This window comes from Lissotriton vulgaris, chromosome 1_2 (genome assembly GCF_964263255.1).
Source record: "Lissotriton vulgaris chromosome 1_2, aLisVul1.2, whole genome shotgun sequence".
Taxonomy (NCBI): Eukaryota; Metazoa; Chordata; class Amphibia; order Caudata; family Salamandridae; genus Lissotriton; species Lissotriton vulgaris.
The window spans coordinates 216,925,744-216,948,897 of record NC_141686.1 but is presented as its reverse complement, the minus strand read 5'-3'; the positions used below and the strand labels follow the sequence as shown (position 1 = coordinate 216,948,897).

Below are 23,154 nucleotides of genomic sequence, written 5' to 3'. Positions count from 1 at the left end.
CCTGCGGACAGCAACCTTGGGACACCCGGAGGACCTGCCTGCCTTGACCCTCTTAAAGACTGGGACTCCCATCAGCAGACGCTCTGATTTTTGCCTGGAAAATGTGGTTTTGATTGTAATTGAACAGGGTCCCTGCCAACCATGTTCTCTGTGCCAGGGCTCCTTTCTTAAAACTTTACCATGATTGCCACTTCAGACTCAACGGTAAGTCCCTAGTAAATGGTACCCTTGTACCTAGAGCATTGGGACTGAAGAAGGTCCCTTAGGGACCCCTCACCTAGGTCATGTAAACTGCCACTGCAGCATGCATGCATTGGTGCAGACAAAAACGTCAAAGTCGACATGACACACTGCCTGTGTACCTTGCCCAGCAGCACTGTCTAAGATATAAGTAAGTCACCCCTCTGGCAGGCCTTATAAACTCTAAGACAGGTACACTATATCTCAGGTGTGGGAATATCTGCATGAGGCGATGATCTCTCCGCCGCATTTGACACGGTAGACCATACCATCCTATTGTCCCGTGTCAAGGCGGCTGGAATTGAGGGTTCCGCCCTGGTGTGGCTTTCCTCCTTCCTGAGGGACCGCACCCAGGCGGTCCGGCTAGGTGAATTCACAACCACCCCACTCCCCGTCACGTGCGGTGTCCCCCAGGGTTCTTCCTTGTCTCCCCTACTATTTAATCTTTATATCTTTCCCCTCATCTTCGCTCTTCAGCAGCTGGAGGTCACCGTGTTTAACTACGCGGATGACCTCCAGCTCATCTTCGATCTATCCTCTTCCCCCCTCTCTGTCTCCAGTTTTCAGCACACCATGACATTCATCAGGGACTGGATGAACCACAACCATCTCAAGTTGAACCCGGACAAGACCGAGTTGGTTCTTACCGGTGGTTCTTCCAGTCCCTGGAACTCCCTCTTCTGGCCCCAAACCCTTGGCCCCGCCCCCACCCCCTCAACCACGGTGAAAACACTGGGGGTTAAAATGAATAATCAGCTCACCCTTCACTCTCAAATCAGCTCTGTAGTTTCCTCCTGCTTCCTTACCCTTCGAACTATCCGCACTGTCGCCCGTTTCTTCACCCCCCAGGCACTCAAAATGATCATGGCCGCTCTCGTGATATCACGGCTGGACTATGCCAACGCCGTCTATAATGGCATACCAGCATACAGCCTAAGAAGGCTACAGCTGGTTCAAAACCAAGCTGCTCGGCTGGTTTTTGGTCTCCCACGCTTTCACCATTCCACACCCCTCCTCAGGGAGCTTCATTGGCTACCTGTCAAGGAACGTTCTCTGTTCAAAACCGCCTGTATGGTTTTCCAGGCCCGTCAAGGCACCGCCCCTGCCTTCATTTCTTCACTTATAAAAGAATACGTTCCCCCAAGAGAACTTCGATCCTCCACCAAGTCCCTTCTTCAAATCCCACGCTTCAGACGCAAAAAGTGGGGTGGGTCCAACTTTTCCACCTTGGCCCCCACTTTCTGGAACTCCCTTCCTGACCACCTTCGTGCTTCCACCCATTACGTATCCTTCCGCAAGGAATTGAAAACGTTTCTTTTTAAACAGGCTTTCCCTGTGTAACCCTCCCTTCCCGGCTCTATTACCGGTCTCACTTTTGTCTCTGTAGCCAATACCCTCCACCAGCGCCAAGAAACCGTCAGGTGCACGCCGCGCTCTACAAATGTTTTAAATTAGAAATTAGAAATTGATATGCCCCTACAATATACAAGCCTATTCTTAAATATTGTAAGTGCCAGTGAATCCATAGAGTTCCCTAGCACCAGGACTGCTTCACTAAACACGAAGAAGTGTTTGGTACCAAACAACTCCCCTCGATAAACTCACACTGATGCCAGTGTGAGATTTATTGAAACATGTACCCAGAGGGCACCTCAGAGGTCCCCCTGGAAACCTACTAACCCTGGTGTGGTCTCTGACTGGCTTTAGGCAGCCTGCAACCACCAGGCATGTTTCTGGACCCCTGGGTCAAGAGCCCATGCTCTCTGAGGCCTGAAACAAAGCACATCCTGGGCGGAGGTGTCACCCCTCCTCCCCCAGAATGAGTAAAAATGCTCAAGAAGAGAGCTTCAAAGGCCTAGCCGCCTCTGCGACCAGCAGATGAAAGGCCCCGATCCAAACCTCCACTTTTGGCCAGAGAACCGGCAGGAATATCAAGGTGGAATTGGAGGTCTGTAGGTCCATAACATTAGGCACGTGGATCTTGCTGATCATTCAGGAGGGCTGTTTCTGCTTTTTCTTTCTTTTCCTCCTCCTATTCCGCGACTTCAATAGCGGCTGACGGATGATCATTTACCTTTACTCCAAGAGGAAGTTGCAACTCTCCTGGCCAAGGGGGTCTATAGAGAAGGTCCTTGTTTCAAAAGTAGGCAGTGGTTGCTATTCCTGCTACTTTCAGATTCAGAAAAAGACCAAAGGGTTATAGGCCATTTTAGATCTTCAGACAATTAATCTCTTCCTCAAAAGGCAGATGTTCGAGATGCTAATGTTTGTTCAGGTCTTGTCTGCCTTAGAACAAAGAGCTTTGGACTTGCAGGATGTGTATTTTCACATCTGAATCCTGCGGGGCCACAGGTGTTACCTGCTGTTCAAGGTAGGCCAAGAGCACTCTCAGTTCACCATGCTACCTTTTTGCCTTACCAGCGCCCCTCGAGTGTTCACTAAGGTGATGGCGGTGGTCGCAGCTTATCTGCACAGGTTAGATATTTCAGTCTTCCCCCTACCTCGACGACTGGCTGTTGAAGGCGTCCTCGTCCCAGGATATCGTGTCCCAGCTTCAGACTATAGGGGACCTCCTGCATGTGCTAGGGTTCTTTATAAACGTGCCACCTGAATCCTCAGACGCTCCATTTCATCAGGACTGTTGTGGACACAGTGCAGTTTCGGGCATATCCTTCCAAGCAGTGAGTTCAGGAGATTCAGGTTAGTATTACGATGTTCTAGCCTCTACCCTGGATTTCGGTGAGAATGACTCTGAGACTACACATACTCTTGGCTTCCTGCACCCTACTTTGTTGGTAAATAGCGCCAGATGGCGAATTTGGGCTCTGCAGTGGGACTTGAAGTTCTAGTGGGTGCAGCATCAGCGGAATCTCTCCGACATGGTCCAGATCTTGAAGGTAACTGCAAAAGACCTGCAGTGGTGGCTAACAAACCGCGATTCGGCTTAGAGACAAACGCCTCTCCCTTCTCCAACCATATCACACAGTGGTGCCAGATGCGTCACTCCTGGGATGGGGCGGCCATCTGGGAGAGGTGGAGATCATGTGACACTGGTCTTCGGCAGAATAGGGGCTCTACATCAGTTTGTTAGAGCTTCGAGTGGTCCGGTTGACATTGAAAGCATATCTTCCCTTTGTCAAGGGGAAGTTAGTGCAGGTGTTTACGGACAGCACCACTGCCATGTAATACTGCAACAAACAGGGCAGGTGGGGCCATGGTCCCTTTGTCAAGAGGCCGTACGTCTCTGGACATGGCTGGAACATAAGGGCATATCCCTGGTGTTTCAACACCTGGCAGGTTCTCTGAACACCAGGGTGGACAAACTAAGCCGTCTATGCCTAGCTGATCACAAATGGCGTCTCCACCCAAAGATGGCACTAGGTCTCTTTAAGCAGTGGGTCTCAACAAGCCTGGTTTAGATCTGCTTGCCTGTGCCGTCAACAGTTTTGCATGCTGGAGTTTCCAGAGCGCCAACACTAGTGGTGGATTCCCAAATTACTTTTCCAAGTAGGGAATCCACACAAGCGATATCCTTGCAGGCTGAATCTTCTCTTTAGTATTGGCAGACTCTTCCTGCCAGTGCTGAACTTGTTGGCCTCCATACAGAATTCCTGCATTCTGCATGAACTTTCTCCAAAAGCACAGCTTCCGTTTGTCATGAAACGTCATTTATTTTGCATTTAGTTCCCGGAGAAACAGATTCATAAGAAAATCTGTCTTTAAGAGAACTAACCACTCTGCACCTCCATTATCTAGCAAAATCAGTCTTTACTTTGTGAAGGTCAGTCAAGTAACCCCCATGACTGTCTGATGGCTTCTGTCAATGGAACTTCAATACGAGCCATAAACTCTGGATAGAAGGCCCATGTGCAGGATTATTCAGTTTTTATAAATTCAATGAAGTTACTTTTGATAGAGAATGTGTTTTCTCGTTGCAGTCTTGTTTGCTAGAAGGGTGAACAAAATACAAGCTTTTTTTCCTCATACAAAATGTCTTAAATGTTTTCTCTCCGAACTCAACATTTTTCTCACAAAACTGGTTTCATGTTTTAATAAAACAATCTCACCTCCATCCTTTCTCCATAATCCTTACTTTCTAGCAGGTTTTTCTTTCACATTCTTACCTTGAAATGACCACAGAGATTAGAAAGCCCTAAAAATAAAGGATTGCTTTTTTATGGATTTGTTACTTAATGAAGAACCTGTATTTCAAATTAAGTAACTTTTCCGAAAGCCTTGCTTCTTCATATTTTTGGCTATTTTTTACTTCATCTGAAGGCAGTCTATGGAAAATACCATAGCAGTACTGTAATGGTCGACAGATTCTTATGCAACTTGCAGAACATGGGAACATTAGACCACTTTTTATTTCTTTATCACTTGTTAATTGCTATTGTTTGAGAACTCTTGCTCTGTCTTTATTAAACCGGTCCCTGAATATGAAGTTATAATTCATCTCTGATATCTAGTTAAAGAAATGTCTTCACATAGCTCAGCGATTCACTGTTTTAATGTAATCTTCCTGGCAGGGGAGAGCTAATTTTAATATTTGCAGGTATGGGTGTAATTTTTGTTTAACGTCCTGTTATGCATTGACCTTTAAATTTTTTATGGGATTTTTACTTTGTAATGTTTTGAAATCATCCTTTTTTTTTTATTTTGCACAGACCAACGGGATTATATTTGTGAATATTGTGCCCGTGCCTTCAAGAGTTCCCATAATTTAGCTGTTCACAGAATGATCCACACAGGAGAAAAGCCCTTACAGTGAGTAATGGTTGACTTTCCTTCTCATGCCATGCATTCTGATCCTGAGATTTTAATTGATTGTTTATGCCAGTCATGAAAAAGGAGTGGATGAGCATAGGTTTTGCATGTCTTTGGTACGTTGGTCCATGCTTCCTCTGTCAACATGGGTTATGTTTCTGCCAAGTGTTGATCTGCTTTGCACTGTCTTTAATGTTATTTGATTTCTTGGCCAACCATCTAATTTTGGGGATTGTTAATGAAATAGGTTTTCAAATTCAAATAGACATAGATGTCATTGACATAAAGCTATGGCTTAATCAGTAATTAAACATCACACACTGTAATCTTTGGGGCAGTTTTGTCTTTTGAAGAGGGATCTCATAACTTTATATTTGCAAAAAGAAGGCAAAACTGATTGTACCTTATCTTGTTCAGCATCTTAATATAGTATAACCACATCCCCAATGAAACCAGCTTTGTGTGTCGACTGTAATAGGTTTTTAAAATTCATTATGATCTCATGGTTTCTTTTTGCTTTCTTTAACATTTGCTACCTATACATCTATGGTGAGCTTTGTAACTGGTGCCATTAGTCACTAAACTCTCTCCTTTAGGTTTTGTTTCTGACACTTATCTACTGGTAAAAACACACTGATATATTAATCCTTTGCTTACTCGCTTCTGTGCAGCTCATAGCGTCTAGCATGCAATATGAGCTAATGATTACACTCGGAGAAAAAGTTTTGCTGCTACTTGTAACGTTCAGTGCTTCCTAGTCTTCAATGGTACATCAAGGAAATAAATATGGCATTGTTGGTCTTTAAATTCTTATGGCTGATGCACTGTATCTAGCTATCCACCTAGTTTTCTCTGTTTAACTGTCATCTTAAAATGATTTAACATTGAAATGTATTCTTCATCCTAACAATATCAGTATGAATATCTTTTTTACATATAGAAGTTAGTGTTTGATGGTACTTAAGGTTAACACTCATTAATAATCATCTGCATGGGTGTCCCTTTTTGCTCAAACTAAAGGAAGACAAATGCAGCAAAAACTCTTTTGTACCAAAAACGATTTTGACGTTCCCAAAGTTAGGTTTAAAGGCGTTTGTAGTACTAGCATAGAATTCTCAGTAGACCGTGCTGTACAGATCTAGAAGGGCAAATGTTGATGTAACAATGTTTTGTTGTTTTTTTCCTTTTTTTTCTGGGTTCAAGTGATATCTGGCTGAAATCTTGAGTTACGTAACTTATGATTTACAGAGAAGTTATAACTTAGATTTAATTTTAATAATTGCTATCATTTTAATTTTTAGGTCTCGTGGCCATTACTGCGCGAAAGTGACCTATAGTCACCGGCTCAGCTTCCCAGGAGACAAGAGATGGCCACGCGCATCTTCAAGAATGGGATCGGAGCGGGCCACGCGCGCGTGTGCACATCTCCTGTCTCCTGGGAAGCTCCAACGCACACAGCCACACCTCCCCCTGCTTCCGCACACGCATGCGCGCACACACACGAGCGCACACACAGAGACACACACACGAGCGCACATGCACGCACACATAGAGACACCCAACCTCCCCCCCACCCCCGCCGCCACACACATACACACACGGGGGCACACACACACACGCACACACACGGGCACACACACACACACACACCTCACAGGACCCGACCAACGCATTTACCCATCTCAGACGATTAAGCGGTGTTTTGTCGAAAGACCTTGGTGCTCGCTTGTGACGTCAACCTCCTCACCCCGCCCCCACGCTTTCTAATTAGTTAAATGTGCACCAATCGTCAAGTGCAACGTCACAGATCACCCGGAAGCTGGCAGTGCGTGCAGACCAGTAAATAAATATACTGGAGATGCAGACTGGGGCATGGTTTTCTATATGCCTCGTTCGGCGGGCACCGTCCACGGGGGTGTACTACCTCTAAGACTCTTGCCTCGACGTATCCTGACCGACAGTTGCTCATTGTTATTACTTTTGTATACAAAGCTGTCCGTATGGTCTTCTCTGCTCTTAAATGACCATTTTAAGTCCTTACCCTGTACAGCAGCCGCAGCTGGGGCCCCCCTAGACTCAGGCGTTTCATAGCCGCCAACCAGACACCCTCCATGGCTGCTCGTCAGTAATCTGTACCTAAAAGGCCCATGCATAGCGGCCAGTTCATTCATTTATTTACTTATTAAGCGCAACTGTTACTTGTAAAGGTATCCTCGCGCTAATACTTCTGCTCCTGCATGGAAGTCCTGTTCGAATACACTGGTGAGTATACATTATGCCTTTCTACTCCGACCGTGTGCCCACTGCTCCACACCGATCTAAGAAATCGCATCTCATGTAACTCGGTGCTCATGTCATTTCGTATAAAGCAGTGATAGAACAGCATTTAAAAAAAATCAGGGATGCAATTATCCTATATAGCTAGTATGTGTGAGAATTTTGCTGACATATTTGTGTACGTTCGACTCTGAGTACAGTCAACCAAGCCCTTCATCCTGCCATGGTCAATGTAACAAGTACTCCAAAACTCAGTAATAACTCCATGTTTTTTATGGTCCAGGAAGAAATGTATTATGGTGTATACCCGGTAAATTAGCAGGTTCATTAAAAACATAGGTTTAGCTTCTCCCCGGCTGGGCAGAGGGAAAAGCCAGAGTTGTAGAACCGATTTAATATTTAGTGTATCCTTCCATTTATGTGACAAAACCTTCACCGCTCAGTGACAGATGTGCTCTCCCTCTGCGCCTCTGCTGTTTCGTAATATGATTTTATTAAGTGGTGATGTATTTAGAGCGCACTCCATAACATTAAGCACTGGGCCATGGGCAGTGCTTGAAATGGAAAATCGAAGTGCAGGTACCCTGTATCAGAGTGCCTGCTTGATTCTGAGAAGTTCCGGTAATCTCCAGTGAAAAATATGACTTTTTCTTCAGAAGTGAGGGACTCTCCCTCTCAAATTAGAAAAGTGCTGGTACTCCGTATCGGACAGTACTGGCCTACCATGGGCTATAATGAAAATATTTCATGCAGTCAGCTACATCTCTTTCCTACGCATCCGAGAGATTGGTTTTAATCTGAATTTCACATGCAGGGGCATATCTTCAAAGTACAAGACCAAGTTTTTACTTTTTATCCTATAGCACCTTGATGCTGAATCAGGGTAGGCTCAAGCTTGCAGCGGCCAAAGCACAACTACAACTCCCAGAAGTCGGAGTGCTGCTGGTTTGAAAACCAGGACTGGTGTGCAGAGTTTCTGCTGACTTTTAGTTAAAGCTGCTGCAGGAGTGTAAAGCAGGGCTCTGCCAATCAGAAGAAGCCCCAAATCCTCTAGGGCCCCCCACCCCCTTGAGTCCAAGACCAATGATTTTATGTAGCATATGGGAGACTCAGAGGCCCCTGGTGCCTATTTTAAAAGCATTGAACCTAACCACTGCTCACATGAATAGCCTTGAGTCCTTCTGTGCCGCACAAGCTCTCCTTGGCAAGTTAATATCCTCCCTAATAGCGGGGTTTATGGATTTAAATACACAATACGCAAGTATGCACCAAATGTTAGTAGGGATTAGATTAACAGCATAGACATGGCTCATACATGTTATGCGGCATTGCTGCCGTTTGCTACCCGCCCTTGCATAGCAGTTATTCATGCACGTTTGTTGTGCCCCCACCTTATCATTATCACACCTACTGCCACGGCTACTGCTACCTGCCTCTCCGTTAAAAAAAATAATAATTATTGCTTCAGAGTTGCCGGGGCTCCTATTAAAATGTGCCCGGAATGTTAGCAGAGATCCTAATAACAGAATGGGCATGGTTCATACTTCATATTAAGGCGTGTGCATCAGTGGTGCAGCAGATTCAGTGACACCAAGACACAGAGTCTAGCGGGGCCCGCAAACAGGGGTCATCAATGCAAGCAGAGGATAGTGGTTCCTATTTTAAAAGCAGTGAACCTAAACACTGATCAAATGTCTAGCCTTGAGACCTTCTATACTGCAAAGGCTCTCCTTGGCACGCCCACCTACAGAAAACCCCAAAATATTATTTTAAGTAATGCTCGTGTTTTAATGTATATGGGCGCAGCACTTTGTATTTAGCACAGTGCTTGCTTGGTTTTATTTTACGGAATTTGACGGAGTCTCCTGGGTCCGTACTCTACGTAAAATTTGGGCAAATATGAACTATTCTTTTTTCTTGACTACAACAATTACTGCAGATATAGGTATCAGATCACCATCACTGCAGATATTGGTGTGAGATCACTATCACTGCAAATATAGGTGTGAGATCTCCATTACTGAAGGTATAGGTGTGAGATCACAATTACTGCAGATATTACTTCAGATATAGGTGTGAAATCACTATCACTATAGAAAGCAAAAAATCACCATCACTGCAGATATAGGTGTGAGATCAGTATCACTGCAGATGTAGGTTTGAAACCACTATTATTGCACATATATGTATGACATCACTATCACTGCTGATATAGGTGTGAGATCTCTATCACTGTAAATATTGGTGTGAGATCACCATCACTGCAGATATAGGTGTGAAATCACTATCACTGCAGATATAGGTAAAATATCACCATTACTTCTGATATAGGTGTGAGATCACGATCACTACAAAAATAAATGTAAGCTCACCATCACTGCAGATATAAGCCATCACTGCAGATGTAGATGTGAGATTACTATCACTGCAAATATAGGTGTAAAATCACTATTACTACAGATATAGGTGTGAGATCACCATTATTGCACATATAGGTGAGAAATCACTGTCACTGTAGATATATGTGTGAGATCACTATCACTACAGACATAAGTATAAGATAATCATTACTTAAGAATTAGGTGTAAGATCAACCATCACTGCAGATATAGGTGTGAGATTACCATCACTGCATATATAGGTGTGAGATCACCATCACTGCATATGTAGGTGTGCAATCACTATCACTGCACATATATGTGTGAGATCACCATTACTTCAAATCTAGGTATGAAATTACTAACACTGCAAATATAGATGTGAGATCACTATCACTGCAGATAAAGCTGTGAGATCGCTATCACTAAATATATATAGAATACATAAGTGTTCAATATATAACAGGTTAAGCTATAGGACAGTGTACTGTGCGGAGAGCCCCCTTGGAGCTGGCCTCCACCCCCCACCCCCACCGCGAGGAGCCTATGTTACGCCACTGCGTTCCCTAGTCTGTGACTCCAACCCCACCAAACCCCCCTTCTTTCGCCAGGGGCACGTGGCGCAGGAGTTACGGCTCCCTCCAGATACGGGTCCCAGGGGAGGCAGTTGCCCCTACCCCCTCGGGGACTCTCTGGGAATGTGGTGATGGCGGTTCAGGTTTCGGAGACATTAACGGGGTTTGCCTGCACGAAAGCAGGATTCCAGCTATGTCGGCATTAGCAAAGGATTCAGCCTCTTGCCCACAACGGCTTTGGTTTATTGGGAAAAAATGAAGAGTGCAATGTCCCAAAGGCGTTCTTAGGAGCCAAGGATGCTTAACATGGATTCCAGTTCCTGACTCACACTTTCATCGCCCTACACATCCTGTTTATCTCACTCTGTCAGGCTTGTTTTGTATTCTGAAGTATGTTTATAGTGTGTACCTATCATTTCGCTCTTACTTCCTCTGGGTCCAGTTCTGATGATGAAAACAAGCATTGACAAAGCCAATAGGCGGGGGTCTCGCATTTCCAAAAGTTTAAGCTTTTAGCTTTGCAAATGATAATGCCTTTTAGTTATGTTTTGGCTTTTAAAACATAAAAATAAAAAGCTTTGTAATTTACATTGTCAATAGCTCAAACTTGTTAAATGCGAGACCTATTGCATTGCAAATGCTTATTTAGGTTTCTGTGTGGTCTTGTGTTATCTATATCAGACAGCACAGGCTCTTATTAAGACCACCGCTAATCAAAGCGGGAACGGGCAAAACATCCTCACAAGTAGCATGAAAAAGTGTGATACATATGACATAAACGTTATACCTTTTCCTATGAGTTCTGTGAAGGTCTAAATGCCATATGCAGAACTGTTAAGAATTGTTTGACTACAGACACTGCACAAAACCATTGAATATAAACATTTTGTATCACACATCCGTTCTTCTGCTAACTGTTTGTCGCAGGGTCCATAGACAATGAACTTGAACACTTCCAGTTTTTACTAAAAGCGTGGAGAAGTGTGGCTCACTGGTTAGAGGAGGCATACCCCGAAGCAGAGGTCGGACCAGGGCTCAATTCCCGACGCGGCAGGGTCTCGAGCCCAATTGTCCACAAACTCGATAATTCTCGCTTCGGTGCCTACTCTAAGCATGAGTTCACACTATGCAGCTCTGGGCAATAAGCTTGCTTAATCTCCAAAACGGCCCCCCGCGGCGGGATGCCTGGCTTTCACCTTGGGGATGCCCAGTACGGGTTATCTAACAGGGAAAAGCCAGGACGGGTTCCCAATGCAAGCGCCGAGATGCCCTAGGGTAAGTCGAGCGCTATATAGGAACACACACACATACATACATACATACATTTAATGAATAGTATGCTAAAGATGTATGTGGGAGTATATGTATGTGTATAAATGTATGTGTATTATATATTTATTAATTTTGACCTGGTTGCAGTCCCCGCTGTGTAGTTATAGTTAGGATCATGTTTCCATAGGTAGAGGGCCTTTTTGTGTTACTGATACCTTTGGTGCTGTTTTACGGATCTCCACGAAACATTCAGAAAAAGTACTACTTTTTGACTAGTTTGCACATGTAAAGTTTTGGGGTGAACCCTCTAGCAGGGGCTGAAAAAGAATTCGGGTCCCAAAACTCGTTTCGCCATTTATTTTTTTCCATGCGAATTTCAAACGCAGCTACAGCTCAAACCGCTGAACGGATTTACACCAAATTTTGCACAAATCTAGATCTCCATCCAGAAAGAGAGCTTTTGTTGTAAATCTGTTCAGTAGTTTTTGAGTAATGCTCAAAAACGTGTACATCAAGGGACGCAGAGCCTCTGTGGATCCGATAGATCTTCTGCTGTGACCTGATTGGCTGCCACTACATCAGCAAGGAAGAGGTGCCAGCCATCTTTGAACTCGTGGCTGAGTCCTTAATCCTTAAAAATAACAAAACAACAAAAAAGCAGACATATGGAGGCAGGGTAAGGATACCCCGTAGGCCTGGTGGTAGGGTCCCAGAGGTCATGTTTCTTTTTAGTGTTTTTTTTTAGCTTTGTCGTGAATACGCTAATGATCCGCAAATTGTTTTTAAAAAAAGAAAAGAGCACAGGCTCCTTTGCTTGTTTATTAGGAAAGAGCCAGGGTGGGATAAGGGGGAGATGCATCATGTATTTTTTTTTCTTTTATGGGGTGCATGGACACCTCTACCTGACCCTCCTGAGTGCCCAGGACCCCAGCCTCTAGGGCCAAGGCATAAAAAAGAGAGGGAAGCATGCGTCAGCCTAATTAGGCCCCAGGGCCTGCTAACTTGATGTGTCCCAGGAAGCCCACCCCGAGACATTTGTTTCCCTGCCCACACTGGCGTGACAGCGAATCATGTTTCTCCGGTCTAACAGAAGCATTTTGGAATCTCCGGCCAAATGGAAGCAAACACTAAATCTGCTCCCAGCGGGTGGGAACAGACTTGAGATCTGTTTCCCTGTCCACACTGATGGGGGCAGGAAAACAGAAGTCTTAATTGCTCCCACCCAGAGAGAGCAGCCTAAATAGCTGCTCCCCTGTCCCCCCTAGCATTGTGCTTGCAGGGCACCCACCTTTAAAATGATGTGGGCCCCGGGGGATTGGGTTCCTGAGGCCAAAGTAGGCTCGAGAAAGGAAGGCCCGGCCCTTCTCCCCTTTTTTTAAAAATAAAGCAAATTCCCGGGGACATGATTTTTAGGGCTCACTGCAAAAAGCATGCGAAAGCGCGCTCTCGCAGAGCGCACTATAGCTGTCAGTTTAGCCGGAATGTGGAGACAAGACCAGGCCGCGCGCAGTGTTGTCCCATAGGATAACGTTGGGCGCGTGTGCTTTTGCATGGCAGACAAAGCCGGTTCGCGACACGCGCCTCGTGGAATGCAGGGGGGGTCTGCAGAGGGGCGCGCGGCGCTGTTCACGAGGCGCGCGGCGCTGGTAAACAGGCTGGTTCTTTGTGTGAGCATTCCACTAGAATGCATGTTCTTGCCTTCTCTTTCTCTCGTTGCTTTTCCTTTCCGTCGTGTTTCAACATTTGCTACCAGCATTTAGAGTGCTCTATATGCACAGCAGTTTACATTTTTTTTTTAAAGTGTTTTTTTTCCCCTCTTTTCACGCATGGGAAACCTAAGTGATTTGCTTTTATTTTCACAACACTGGCACCTCACTTTAGGTTGCACCACAGCGCTTGTTCTGATATTGTTCATTTCCTCTGTGTTGGATGGGAGTTTATTGCAGCTAAAATAACCAGCCGCTTCCTATTTTTTGTGGGGCTGGATGTTTTTGCAGCAGCCCGGCCGGGCACTGACGCAAACGAAATCCTGAAAAACAATGCAGTCTTTCAAGCTGTTCAGACAGGAAACACACGAAAACACGGTGACTCAAAGGCCCTGCAGTGCTTGAGCAGAGGCGATTATTATTAATATGATTCGGCGTTATTGGCCGCAGCTTGTCAGTCTGTACCCCGTTTAATTATGTTACAATAACAATGTTAGCTGCTAGACGAGTACCTCGGTGCAGCATACTTAACAGCATTAAACCAGGCAGAAGCCAACCGTTGTGGCACTGAATCCGACAGCCCAGGATTTGTATTCGAAGTGCAACAATAACGCAGACATTACCACCGGGCGGCAGATCCAGCCACAGTGCCACATCGTCAACCACTCTTCACGGGAATCACCCGCCTTTACGTCCACATTATTACCTGTGAGTGCGGGCATAAGTTCAGAAGCGCACTCACTCATTCAATAATAACCCCCGGAATGATGGGGAGATCGTTCAGTCTGCCATGCCGGGGGTCGAACTTAAAGATCGCATTACTAGTCAGCGGTGAGAGTTCAACTCTGAGAGCCTCCCTCCCACGCTTGGCGGAGCTGCAGGGTGTGCATAGTGGCTGACGGGCACTGTAGGGGTGCCGGGGCACAAGTTCCTGGTATTAGTGTACAACGGCAGGAGGAAGCAAGCCTGTGTCTGCCAGATAGCCCTCAGGAAACACATTGGTGGAAATGTTGCCAGAGCCCCTGGGGTGGCCGAGACCGATGTACCATGGATGGGGGCAGGGGGGAGCATACAGGCTGGGGTCAGTGGCCCCGGGGTGGTCAGGAGTGAAAACAACAGTGGTCCTATGCAAGGAATGATTATACACAAAGGATAAATATAGACACAATGGATACTATATTCTCAGTTGACTTGCCCAGCCGGGCAGAGGTCTAATATTTAATTCTCAACACAGTTTTTGTAAAATATCTTCAACAATTTCTTGGAGGAGGGAACAAGCCTGTACCCAAACGTTTACAAATTGTCATGGTTAGCAGAGTGGATAGAAAGCAGAAAAGAGTATTTAGGCAAAAAGCTATTATGTTTCTGTGCATATAGCAATAACAGAATTCGCATTCACACCATTACTTAAGTTATAGTGATTAGTACAGAAAACAGTATATGGTGTAGCAATTGTTGACGGCGTTTCGATCCCACTACACAGTTACAGGGATCATCATCAGGACTGAATAAAGCCTAATTATTCCTAGCCATGATAGCCTAAAGGAAAAAGGGGAAAAATAAAGAGATTTGTCCAAGAGAGGACGCATTTTAGTGATCACTACTGGTTTACATTTGTCAATGATCATAATATAAGACATGTGTGACATTCAGTGTTGCCTTATAGGCCTATATCCTGGGTGTGCAATTTAAGGTGAAGTAAGAATTAAAATCAGGTAGTTTGCAGAGAATATAAGGTTTAGCAGAACCATTTGTTTGAGACAGCGCCATTCATGCAAAAAACGTTTTCAAGCCGGTATCACTGTCCCTAGTAAGGGCAAGGATGATCTTGGTGGGTGTGTGAACATACGATCTATAATAGAGTATTCCGGCGAATGTGAATAACTCCAATGGAGGTGCTACAATCGTGGTGACTGACTTGTGTCAAGGCGTGGGTAGCCGCGGTAGTGGTAGCGCAGTGATTAGTGATGAAAACGGCGCGTAGAGGAATTAATACGTGCCTAGAGAACCTGCCACGCAAGTTCCAACATACCGTGGTGGACGGGAAGCAAGCAGTGATCAGTGATGAATTGATAAAAAACGGTTCGTAAAAGATTTAATGTGTGCCTAGAGAGCATGCCGCACGAGTTCAAACATACCCCGATAGCGGGAGGCACGCAGTGGGTACCGGCCGGTACACGGTGAGGGCTGCAGTGGTGACCTGTAAGAGACCGGGAGGTCTAAGAGCAGATTGGACACATCGGAGAGTAGGTGGTTGAACCGCGCTGTGGGGCGGTTACTTACCCGTGGAAGAACAGTTGGTTCTCGAACACTTGGGCAAATGTAAAACGGGATTACAATGCGTCGGGATTAACGTCGGGGAACAATCTCCTCAAGGGAGAGACAACTAGTAAGTGCCGGGAATTAACGGCAGAACGTGCAAAACGGGGCGTGCAGAAAAGGAGCTTACCCCGTTAGAGTATCGACGCGCCAGCAATGGGCATAGTCGTCAGAGGGAGCCTAGGGGCATGAAAGGGTGGAGGCATATTAGGAGTAGAGAAATCCCCGCAGAATCTAGGAAGGGAACTGCCCATAGCTTACCTTCACGGCAGACTGCAGTCGCTTCCCGGGCTGGTGCAATGGCAAACCGGCCAGGAAGTAAGTTATAACTATGTGATTGGAGGGGGTGGTCACATGCTAGGATAAACACAAAGGAAGGACTCTCTTTTCGAGCCAGGGCAACTAGTAAGTGAGTGGAGACCCAGAGGTTGGACAGAGCAGTCACATGGCTGGGGGATGAAAATAAAGGATGGACATTGGTGGCAGCCATGTTAAGTGAGGGAGAGTCCCAAAGAGGAATTGTGGTGAGATCCAAGTGAGCAAGTGACAGCGATAAAAAGGCACTGTATGGTGGAAGACAGAACAGACAAATTAAAGCATGCACATTTTAAGGCTCCACACATTCCACTTCGAAATTAACTGTAAAGGACCCAATTCACAGTAATCTATGTTAGATTGGTCCAGTACTCTTGCTGGTTAAGTCCAGAGTTTAAGCTATTAGTTCGTAGTATCCATTTCAACTCTTCCTTATTTAGAAGTTTGGACAAGTCTCCACCTCTTGGTGGTAGAGTGATTTGGCTGATAACAGTCCATCTCAGATCATTTTCGGTGGTGGTCAGGGCCTGTGTGCCATGGATGGGGCTACCGGCTGGGGTGAGTACCCCCTGGGGTGGCCGAGGCCGAGTTGCCACGGATGTAGGGATGTAGGGTTAGCACGGCTGCAGGTGGCGGTCACCTCGGCAGACGTCGGAGAGGGAATCTCTGCAGCCCTGGCGCAGGCGCAGTGAAGAGACTCCGCTGCTCATGTGCAGGGTTGTACCTGCCCCGGACTCTGCAGCGCCAGTGCAGGTGCACTCGGGCCGGTCCTAGAGCTTCTGAGGCCCCGGGCGAAAGGGAAGCACCACCACAGCATCACTCAGCGCCACCACAGCATCACTCAGCACCACCACAGCATCACTCAGCACCACCACAGCATCACTCAGCACCACCACAGCATCACTCAGCATCACCACAGCATCACTCAGCACCACCACAGCATCACTCAGCACCACCACAGCATCACTCAGCACCACCACAGCATCACTCAGCACCACCACAGCATCACTCAGCACCACCACAGCATCACTCAGCACCACCACAGCATCACTCAGCACCACCACAGCATCACTCAGCCCCACCACAGCATCACTCAGCCCCACCACAGCATCACTCAGCCCCACCACAGCATCACTCAGCCCCACCACAGCATCACTCAGCCCCACCACAGCATCACTCAGCCCCACCACAGCATCACTCAGCCCCACCACAGCATCACTCAGCCCCACCACAGCATCACTCAGCACCACCACAGCATCACTCAGCACCACCACAGCATCACTCAGCACCACCACAGCATCACTCAGCACCACCACAGCATCACTCAGCACCACCACAGCATCACTCAGCACCACCACAGCATCACTCAGCACCACCACAGCATCACTCAGCACCACCACAGCACCACCACAGCATCACTCAGCACCACCACAGCATCACTCTGGAACACCACAGCATCACTCTGGAACACTACAGCATCACTCAGCACCACCACAGCTAGCACCACCACAGCATCACTCAGCACCACCACAGCGTCACTCAGAACCACCACAGCATCACTCAGCACCACCACAGCATCACTCAGCACCACCACAGCATCACTCAGGAACACTACAGCATCACTCAGGAACACTACAGCATCACTCAGGAACACTACAGCATCACTCAGGAACACTACAGCATCACTCAGGAACACTACAGCATCACTCTGGAACACTACAGCATCACTCTGGAACACCACAGCATCACTATGCACTACCACAGCATCACTCGGGGCCTCCACAGCATCACTCGGGGCCTCCACAGCATCACTCGGGGCCTCCACAGCATCACTCGGGGCCTCCACAGCATCACTCGGGGCCTCCACAGCATCACTCGGGGCCTCCACAGCATCACTCGGGGCCTCCACAGCATCACTCGGGGCCTCCACAGCATCACTCGGGGCCTCCACAGCATCATCAGTCACGGCCTCCACAGCATCATCAGTCACGGCCTCCACAGCATCATCAGTCACGGCCTCCACAGCATCATCAGTCACGGCCTCCACAGCATCATCAGTCACGGCCTCCACAGCATCATCAGTCACGGCCTCCACAGCATCATCAGTCACGGCCTCCACAGCATCATCAGTCACGGCCTCCACAGCATCATCAGTCACGGCCTCCACAGCATCAGTCACGGCCTCCACAGCATCAATCTCTGCAACCATTCAACAACAACTGGTTCAAATATGTTCTCTCAATGTTTCAGCTTTATTACAAATGTCACAAAAAGATGTTAATATTTCACTTCTGTTCTTGGATTTTCGTCACAATAAAATACACTGAACATAATCTTCATAAAAGTTATTTACAAAAGTTTAAGCTATTGCCATTATAAATTACAATCACTTTTATTTAAGTATTAAGTAATAAATGTAAAAGCCATTGTTATTTGTAATATCAATACATCTAAGTCACGTAAATACAAAACATGTTGCATTACAAATGCTATAGGTGTCCCATTTGCAAAAGTTATAACTATTGTCATTGTAAATGACAAAGCTATTAATTTAGCTATTTTCAAAACCAACACATAAATAAAAAAATTGTCATTTACAAGACCAATAGCTCAAACTTTACTAATGCGAGACCTATTGCATTGCAAATGCTTGTTTAATAAGGTACGGCCCTAAGGGGGCTCCTGAAGGGTGGCCACATGGCCCCCTCCCTTTTTTAATGGAATTGTGCCCCAGGAATTGGGTCCCTCTGGCCCTGTTCAGGCTTGGTGAATGGGACTGCAGCCCCTCTCTTCCACCTTAATATAAATATTTTGGCCGTGGGGGTGGGATTGGGGGCTCCTGAAGCCCAGAGGCAAACCCTACAACACACACAACATTGGGCTGGCAGCTTACGGGGGTAGGGTGTTTGGCTGCTTTTGTGTAGGTTGGCGGCCAGGCCCTGTGATCAACCCCTCGTTGGACATGGCCAAAAGCTGTGCACAGCAAGGGGTTGGGCACCTGCAGAGAGGGGAGGCCTGTGGCCAATCTCTCGCCGTGCACAGTGTGAGGTTGGTTGCCTCAGAGTTGGTTGCCCACAGGCCTGCTGTGCACATCATGGGATTGAGGCCCCTTCGGCCAACCTCCAACCAGACACAACCAGTGTTGGGATGGCTGCCTCTGGGATGGTTTCTCAAAGGCAGGCACTTTAGCAAATCTCCCACTGCTCACAGCCAAAAGCCAGGCCTTCAGTATGATTTAAAAAAAATACTATGTTAAAAACATAGAAAACCACTGTAAAACTCAAAGGTTAAAGAATATTTGAGTTGGGTGAAATTTTCAGCAACAAACATAGGGTAGATAAAAAAAAGAAAACACAAATTCACCAGTTAGTTATCTCAAGTAACCATAACTCGGTCCCTCGCCATGCACTGCTGTTCACTTAAATGAGTCTTGCTTCAATGCTTTCCTATGGGAGAAAAAGCAAAGTTATTTATGGTCGGTTTTTTGGGGGGTAGGGAGGAAGGGGGAGAATCTCCTTCAGGACTTAGGTTTGCAGGGGCCAAGGTCCTAAGTACCACCTATAGTTATTCTATACCTGCCGTGGGGTGTCCAGGTGTAGAGGTGTTGGTCGACTGGGGTGTCCAGGTGTAGAGGTGTTGGTCGACTTGGTAGCTTTGCGTGCTACGCCAGTGGAAAGAAAAGAAGGGGTACCGCCTAGAAACAGGCTGCAGAGGGTGTCTTGGGGACACGTTTGAGAGCTCCCAACGGCAGGCTTGGGTCACAAAGGTCCTGGAAACAAAGGGCACAGCTGGTTGTTGGTACCTAGGCTGGTGCGCTTAGTTGCAGAGTGAAAGGTCGGCTGGGCTCTGAGAGTCCAAAGGCCTTATTGGTTGTCTTTCTCGCCTGCTGAGGGTGCAGAAAATCAGTATTACTGTGCCACTCTGGAAGTGGGTGCCTGCGGTGCGGACAGCCCTCTATGGCAGCTCAGTCTCGGTGCTGCTAGAGTCCCAACTGGACTAGTCCTTGGCTGCTGCAAGGGGTCTAGTACCCAGAGTATTCGTCCTGTGCGGCTCCAGTTGGTCTGGGTGTCCTCGCACTCAGTGGGGAGACGGAGCTAACCTTCAGGAGCCCGGGTACCTCTTATTGGGGGTCTGCTGCGTCAGGCTGGCCGGGGAGCAGCAGCTTAGTGAACTAGACTCTTCTTTGGTGCTTGAGGACTTCAGGGGAGTAGCGCCTCCACTCCGAGGAAGATTACTGGCAATTTGTGAAGGGTTGGCAGTCTACCTGTTGTCTTAGTAGTTGTTCTGCTGCAGAACGAGTCACTCGCTAAAATCCACAGCAGTGTTCAGTACACGGTGTCAATCGGCTGTCGTCCTCCCCTTCTGGATCCATTGAATCTGAGTCCCTGGCATCGGAGGTACCTCCTAAATACTACATTTAGGGACTTAAAACGGAGTGACTGGTGGTAGCCAGTGGTCTACTTACCTTTAGGGTGTCTACAACCTCTATTTGACCTCTTTCTGTGGGACGTGGGCATGACCCTGACCCAATTAGCCTAATTTTGCCAAAGCCAAGCTGGTTGGATTCTAAGTTTTGTGTTTTCACCAGGTAGCCCACCCTATGGGTCGAACTAGCCTGATGGAGAAACATGGCTCCTGACTAGCTAGTTGTCCTAATATACCAAATATGGCCTCACCCTCAAGACACTAAATCTTAATTATATGTGACAAAAATTAGGGTTTGCAAAAACTTTCACTATACCCTTACATGTATGCAGTCCAACTGTTTATTTAAGTCACATTGTCACTTTTTCATTGAAAGTGTAGAAAGGTACAAAATGTCCACTACCATCCAAACACCCCACCTTTCATCCAGTGAAAATATGTGGAAGGAGAGAGAGAGTCCCTCACGGTAAAACCGCCAACGGGGTTGCTGGCTGACAATCGTCAGTGTACCCACTTCTCATCATAGGTAACTCTCTCTCTTTTAGTGAAAAAGGGAAATGAGAGACAACACTAGAATAATGAAAATGTCTATAGGAATTTCCACCTAACCCAGTATGGGAGACCCGTAATGGAAGTGTGATCCTTTTTTCAATGGTCAGAAGAATGCTACTAGTGAAGGTAGCAAAAATGCTCCTTGAACAAAACCCAGCCATGTGACTGTGCAGTAGCAGGCATAATAAAACCGAGCTGTCCAAACTGTCTCCACCCTGACTTATTACCAGCCTAATGTTTTATTTTGATGACAGTTGCCTGAGTGGATCCTCAAATTTTGTGCATGACTAGGAGGAGATGCAAAGTTTCCAAACTAAAATCCCTCCAAATAGCCAGACCCTCTCATTGTGTGGATGATAGTAAGTGGATGGATACAGGACACAGATTATAGTCTAACTGAAGGCCAGTATTATTTGTGAAACCTTTCCTTCAGGAGTCCCCACAACGGTGAACGTTTTATGCACCCTGAAGACCTAGGAGTGTGAAGAAAGTCTTTATTTGCTTACTGACTGCCACCGTTGGGATTGGCTACTATGCAATGACTGTTAAAGTTGGGAACCAGTAGAGGCTATTTTTACCCAGGTCAGTGGCTGCCTCCAGATTTGACTGTTGGGAAGACTACCTCCCTAAGATAATAGTATATTTTATTGGTCTGGCTTGTGTTTTCCTGCATCTTTAACCCCTTCGCTGCTAGGCCTTTTCCCCTCCTGTGCTAAGCCTTTTTTTGGCGATTTGGGGTAGTGCGCGCTTAGGCAGGCCCCTGTAACTTTTTGACCACATAAGGTATCCACGCCAAATTTGCGTCCTTTTCTTCCAACTTCATGTGGATTCTAAAGGTGCCCAGGGTTTGTGGATTCCCTTGGAGGGGTCCCAGAAATTAAGCAAATACAGTGACATTTTTGTGTTTTTCTGAAAAATGGGGAAACGGGCTGCAAATGAAAGCCTTTGGGGTTTTCCCTGCAAACGTTATAAAAAAAAGTTTGTGGGGCTAAAATCTCCATTTTCTTTGCTTTTAGCGAATGACAGTCTTTTGTCAGAGAACCAACATTTTTTCACACAGTTTTGGCATTTTTCTGGGACATAGCCTATTTTTGCTAATTTTAGAGCTTTCAACCTCCTTCCAGTTAATGGTAGAAATGAGTTTGAAAGCAATAATGGATCCTGGAAAGCTATACATTTTCGAAACGTAGAAAAAAATCTGAATTCAGAAAGGGGTCATTTGTCTAAATCCATGAAGTTTCTTTATAGAAACTAACAGTTAAATATTGGAATAATTGAAAATTAGTTGAAAAAAACAGCCTTTTGTCTCAACGTTTTCACCTGTAACTTCTTGCAGTTTTGACAGCTCTTAGAAAGCAATACACCCTTACATCCGTTTGACCTTCCTGACTGTGGGGATATATAGGACTTGTAGTTTCACCAAGAACCCGACGAACCCAGAGCCAAAAACTGAGCAGCAACTTGCAATGGTATTTTATTATTTACCGGGTATAGAGCACTTATTCTTGAAAAATGTATACAGGGAAAAATCGGTATGAAAGACACCTATGTATTTTTGAATTGGGTACAAATTATAGCGTTTAGAAACAGTATATATTTGCACATTTTCAAAATTGGGAATACTCATACTAGCATGAGAATTATTAGTCATTTTTCAAAATGATTTTTTTTTACACAATGTCTTTCATTGGGAAGGGAGAAATGCATAAAAAGTCAATGGGTAATAACAGTTGATTTACAAATCTGAATTACCCTAAGTCTCCCGATAAAAACGGTACCTCACTTGTGTGGGTCGGCCTTGTGCCTGCGACAGGAAACTGGGCAAAATACAACGTGGTCACACCAAGTTTGCAGTTAAAAATTGCCCCATTAATGGCAAAGTGCCTAGCTGTAGTTTTTGCACCTAGGGAAACGCAGCAAACCACTACCACCGCTTCCACCGCATGGGCCTGCCCCTCGGTTGGTGATACCTCCGGTCCCTCCGCCGAGGTCCACGTCATTACCTCCTCTGCCGACACCTCCTAAGGGGACACCGAAACCTAGACCCCAGGAGGAACCGAGGAAGACTCTCCCACGGAAACCTGTGGAGCGGCCACTGGCTGGCAGATCACGCTCTCGCTCTAGGAGGAAGGAGCGATCGCGCCACAGATCGTCCACACGGTCGAGACACCGCCATAGGAGGCACAGATCTCGCTCTCGCACGAGGTCCTCAGGGAGCAGGGACTACTCTCCGACCTTGTCGGGATCACCGGACACGAGGGTGTCTCTGATTAATGACCTGGTGGCGTTCCATGATGTTCTTTTGAGAGGCGCTGCAAAATTGGGCAT

General features: G+C 46.4%; 1 protein-coding gene across 2 annotated transcripts in view; it reads left to right on the top strand.

The window, feature by feature from the left end:
* The window catches only part of LOC147735036 (E3 ubiquitin-protein ligase ZFP91-like), a 134,552-nt gene that overhangs the window by 94,051 nt on the left and 17,347 nt on the right, over positions 1-23,154 (top strand). For both annotated transcript variants that reach the window (XM_086953136.1, XM_086953137.1), the window contains one exon: positions 4,908-5,007. In XM_086953136.1, coding sequence (XP_086809262.1) covers positions 4,908-5,007 — 100 coding nt within the window. The remainder of the gene's footprint in view (positions 1-4,907; positions 5,008-23,154) is intronic.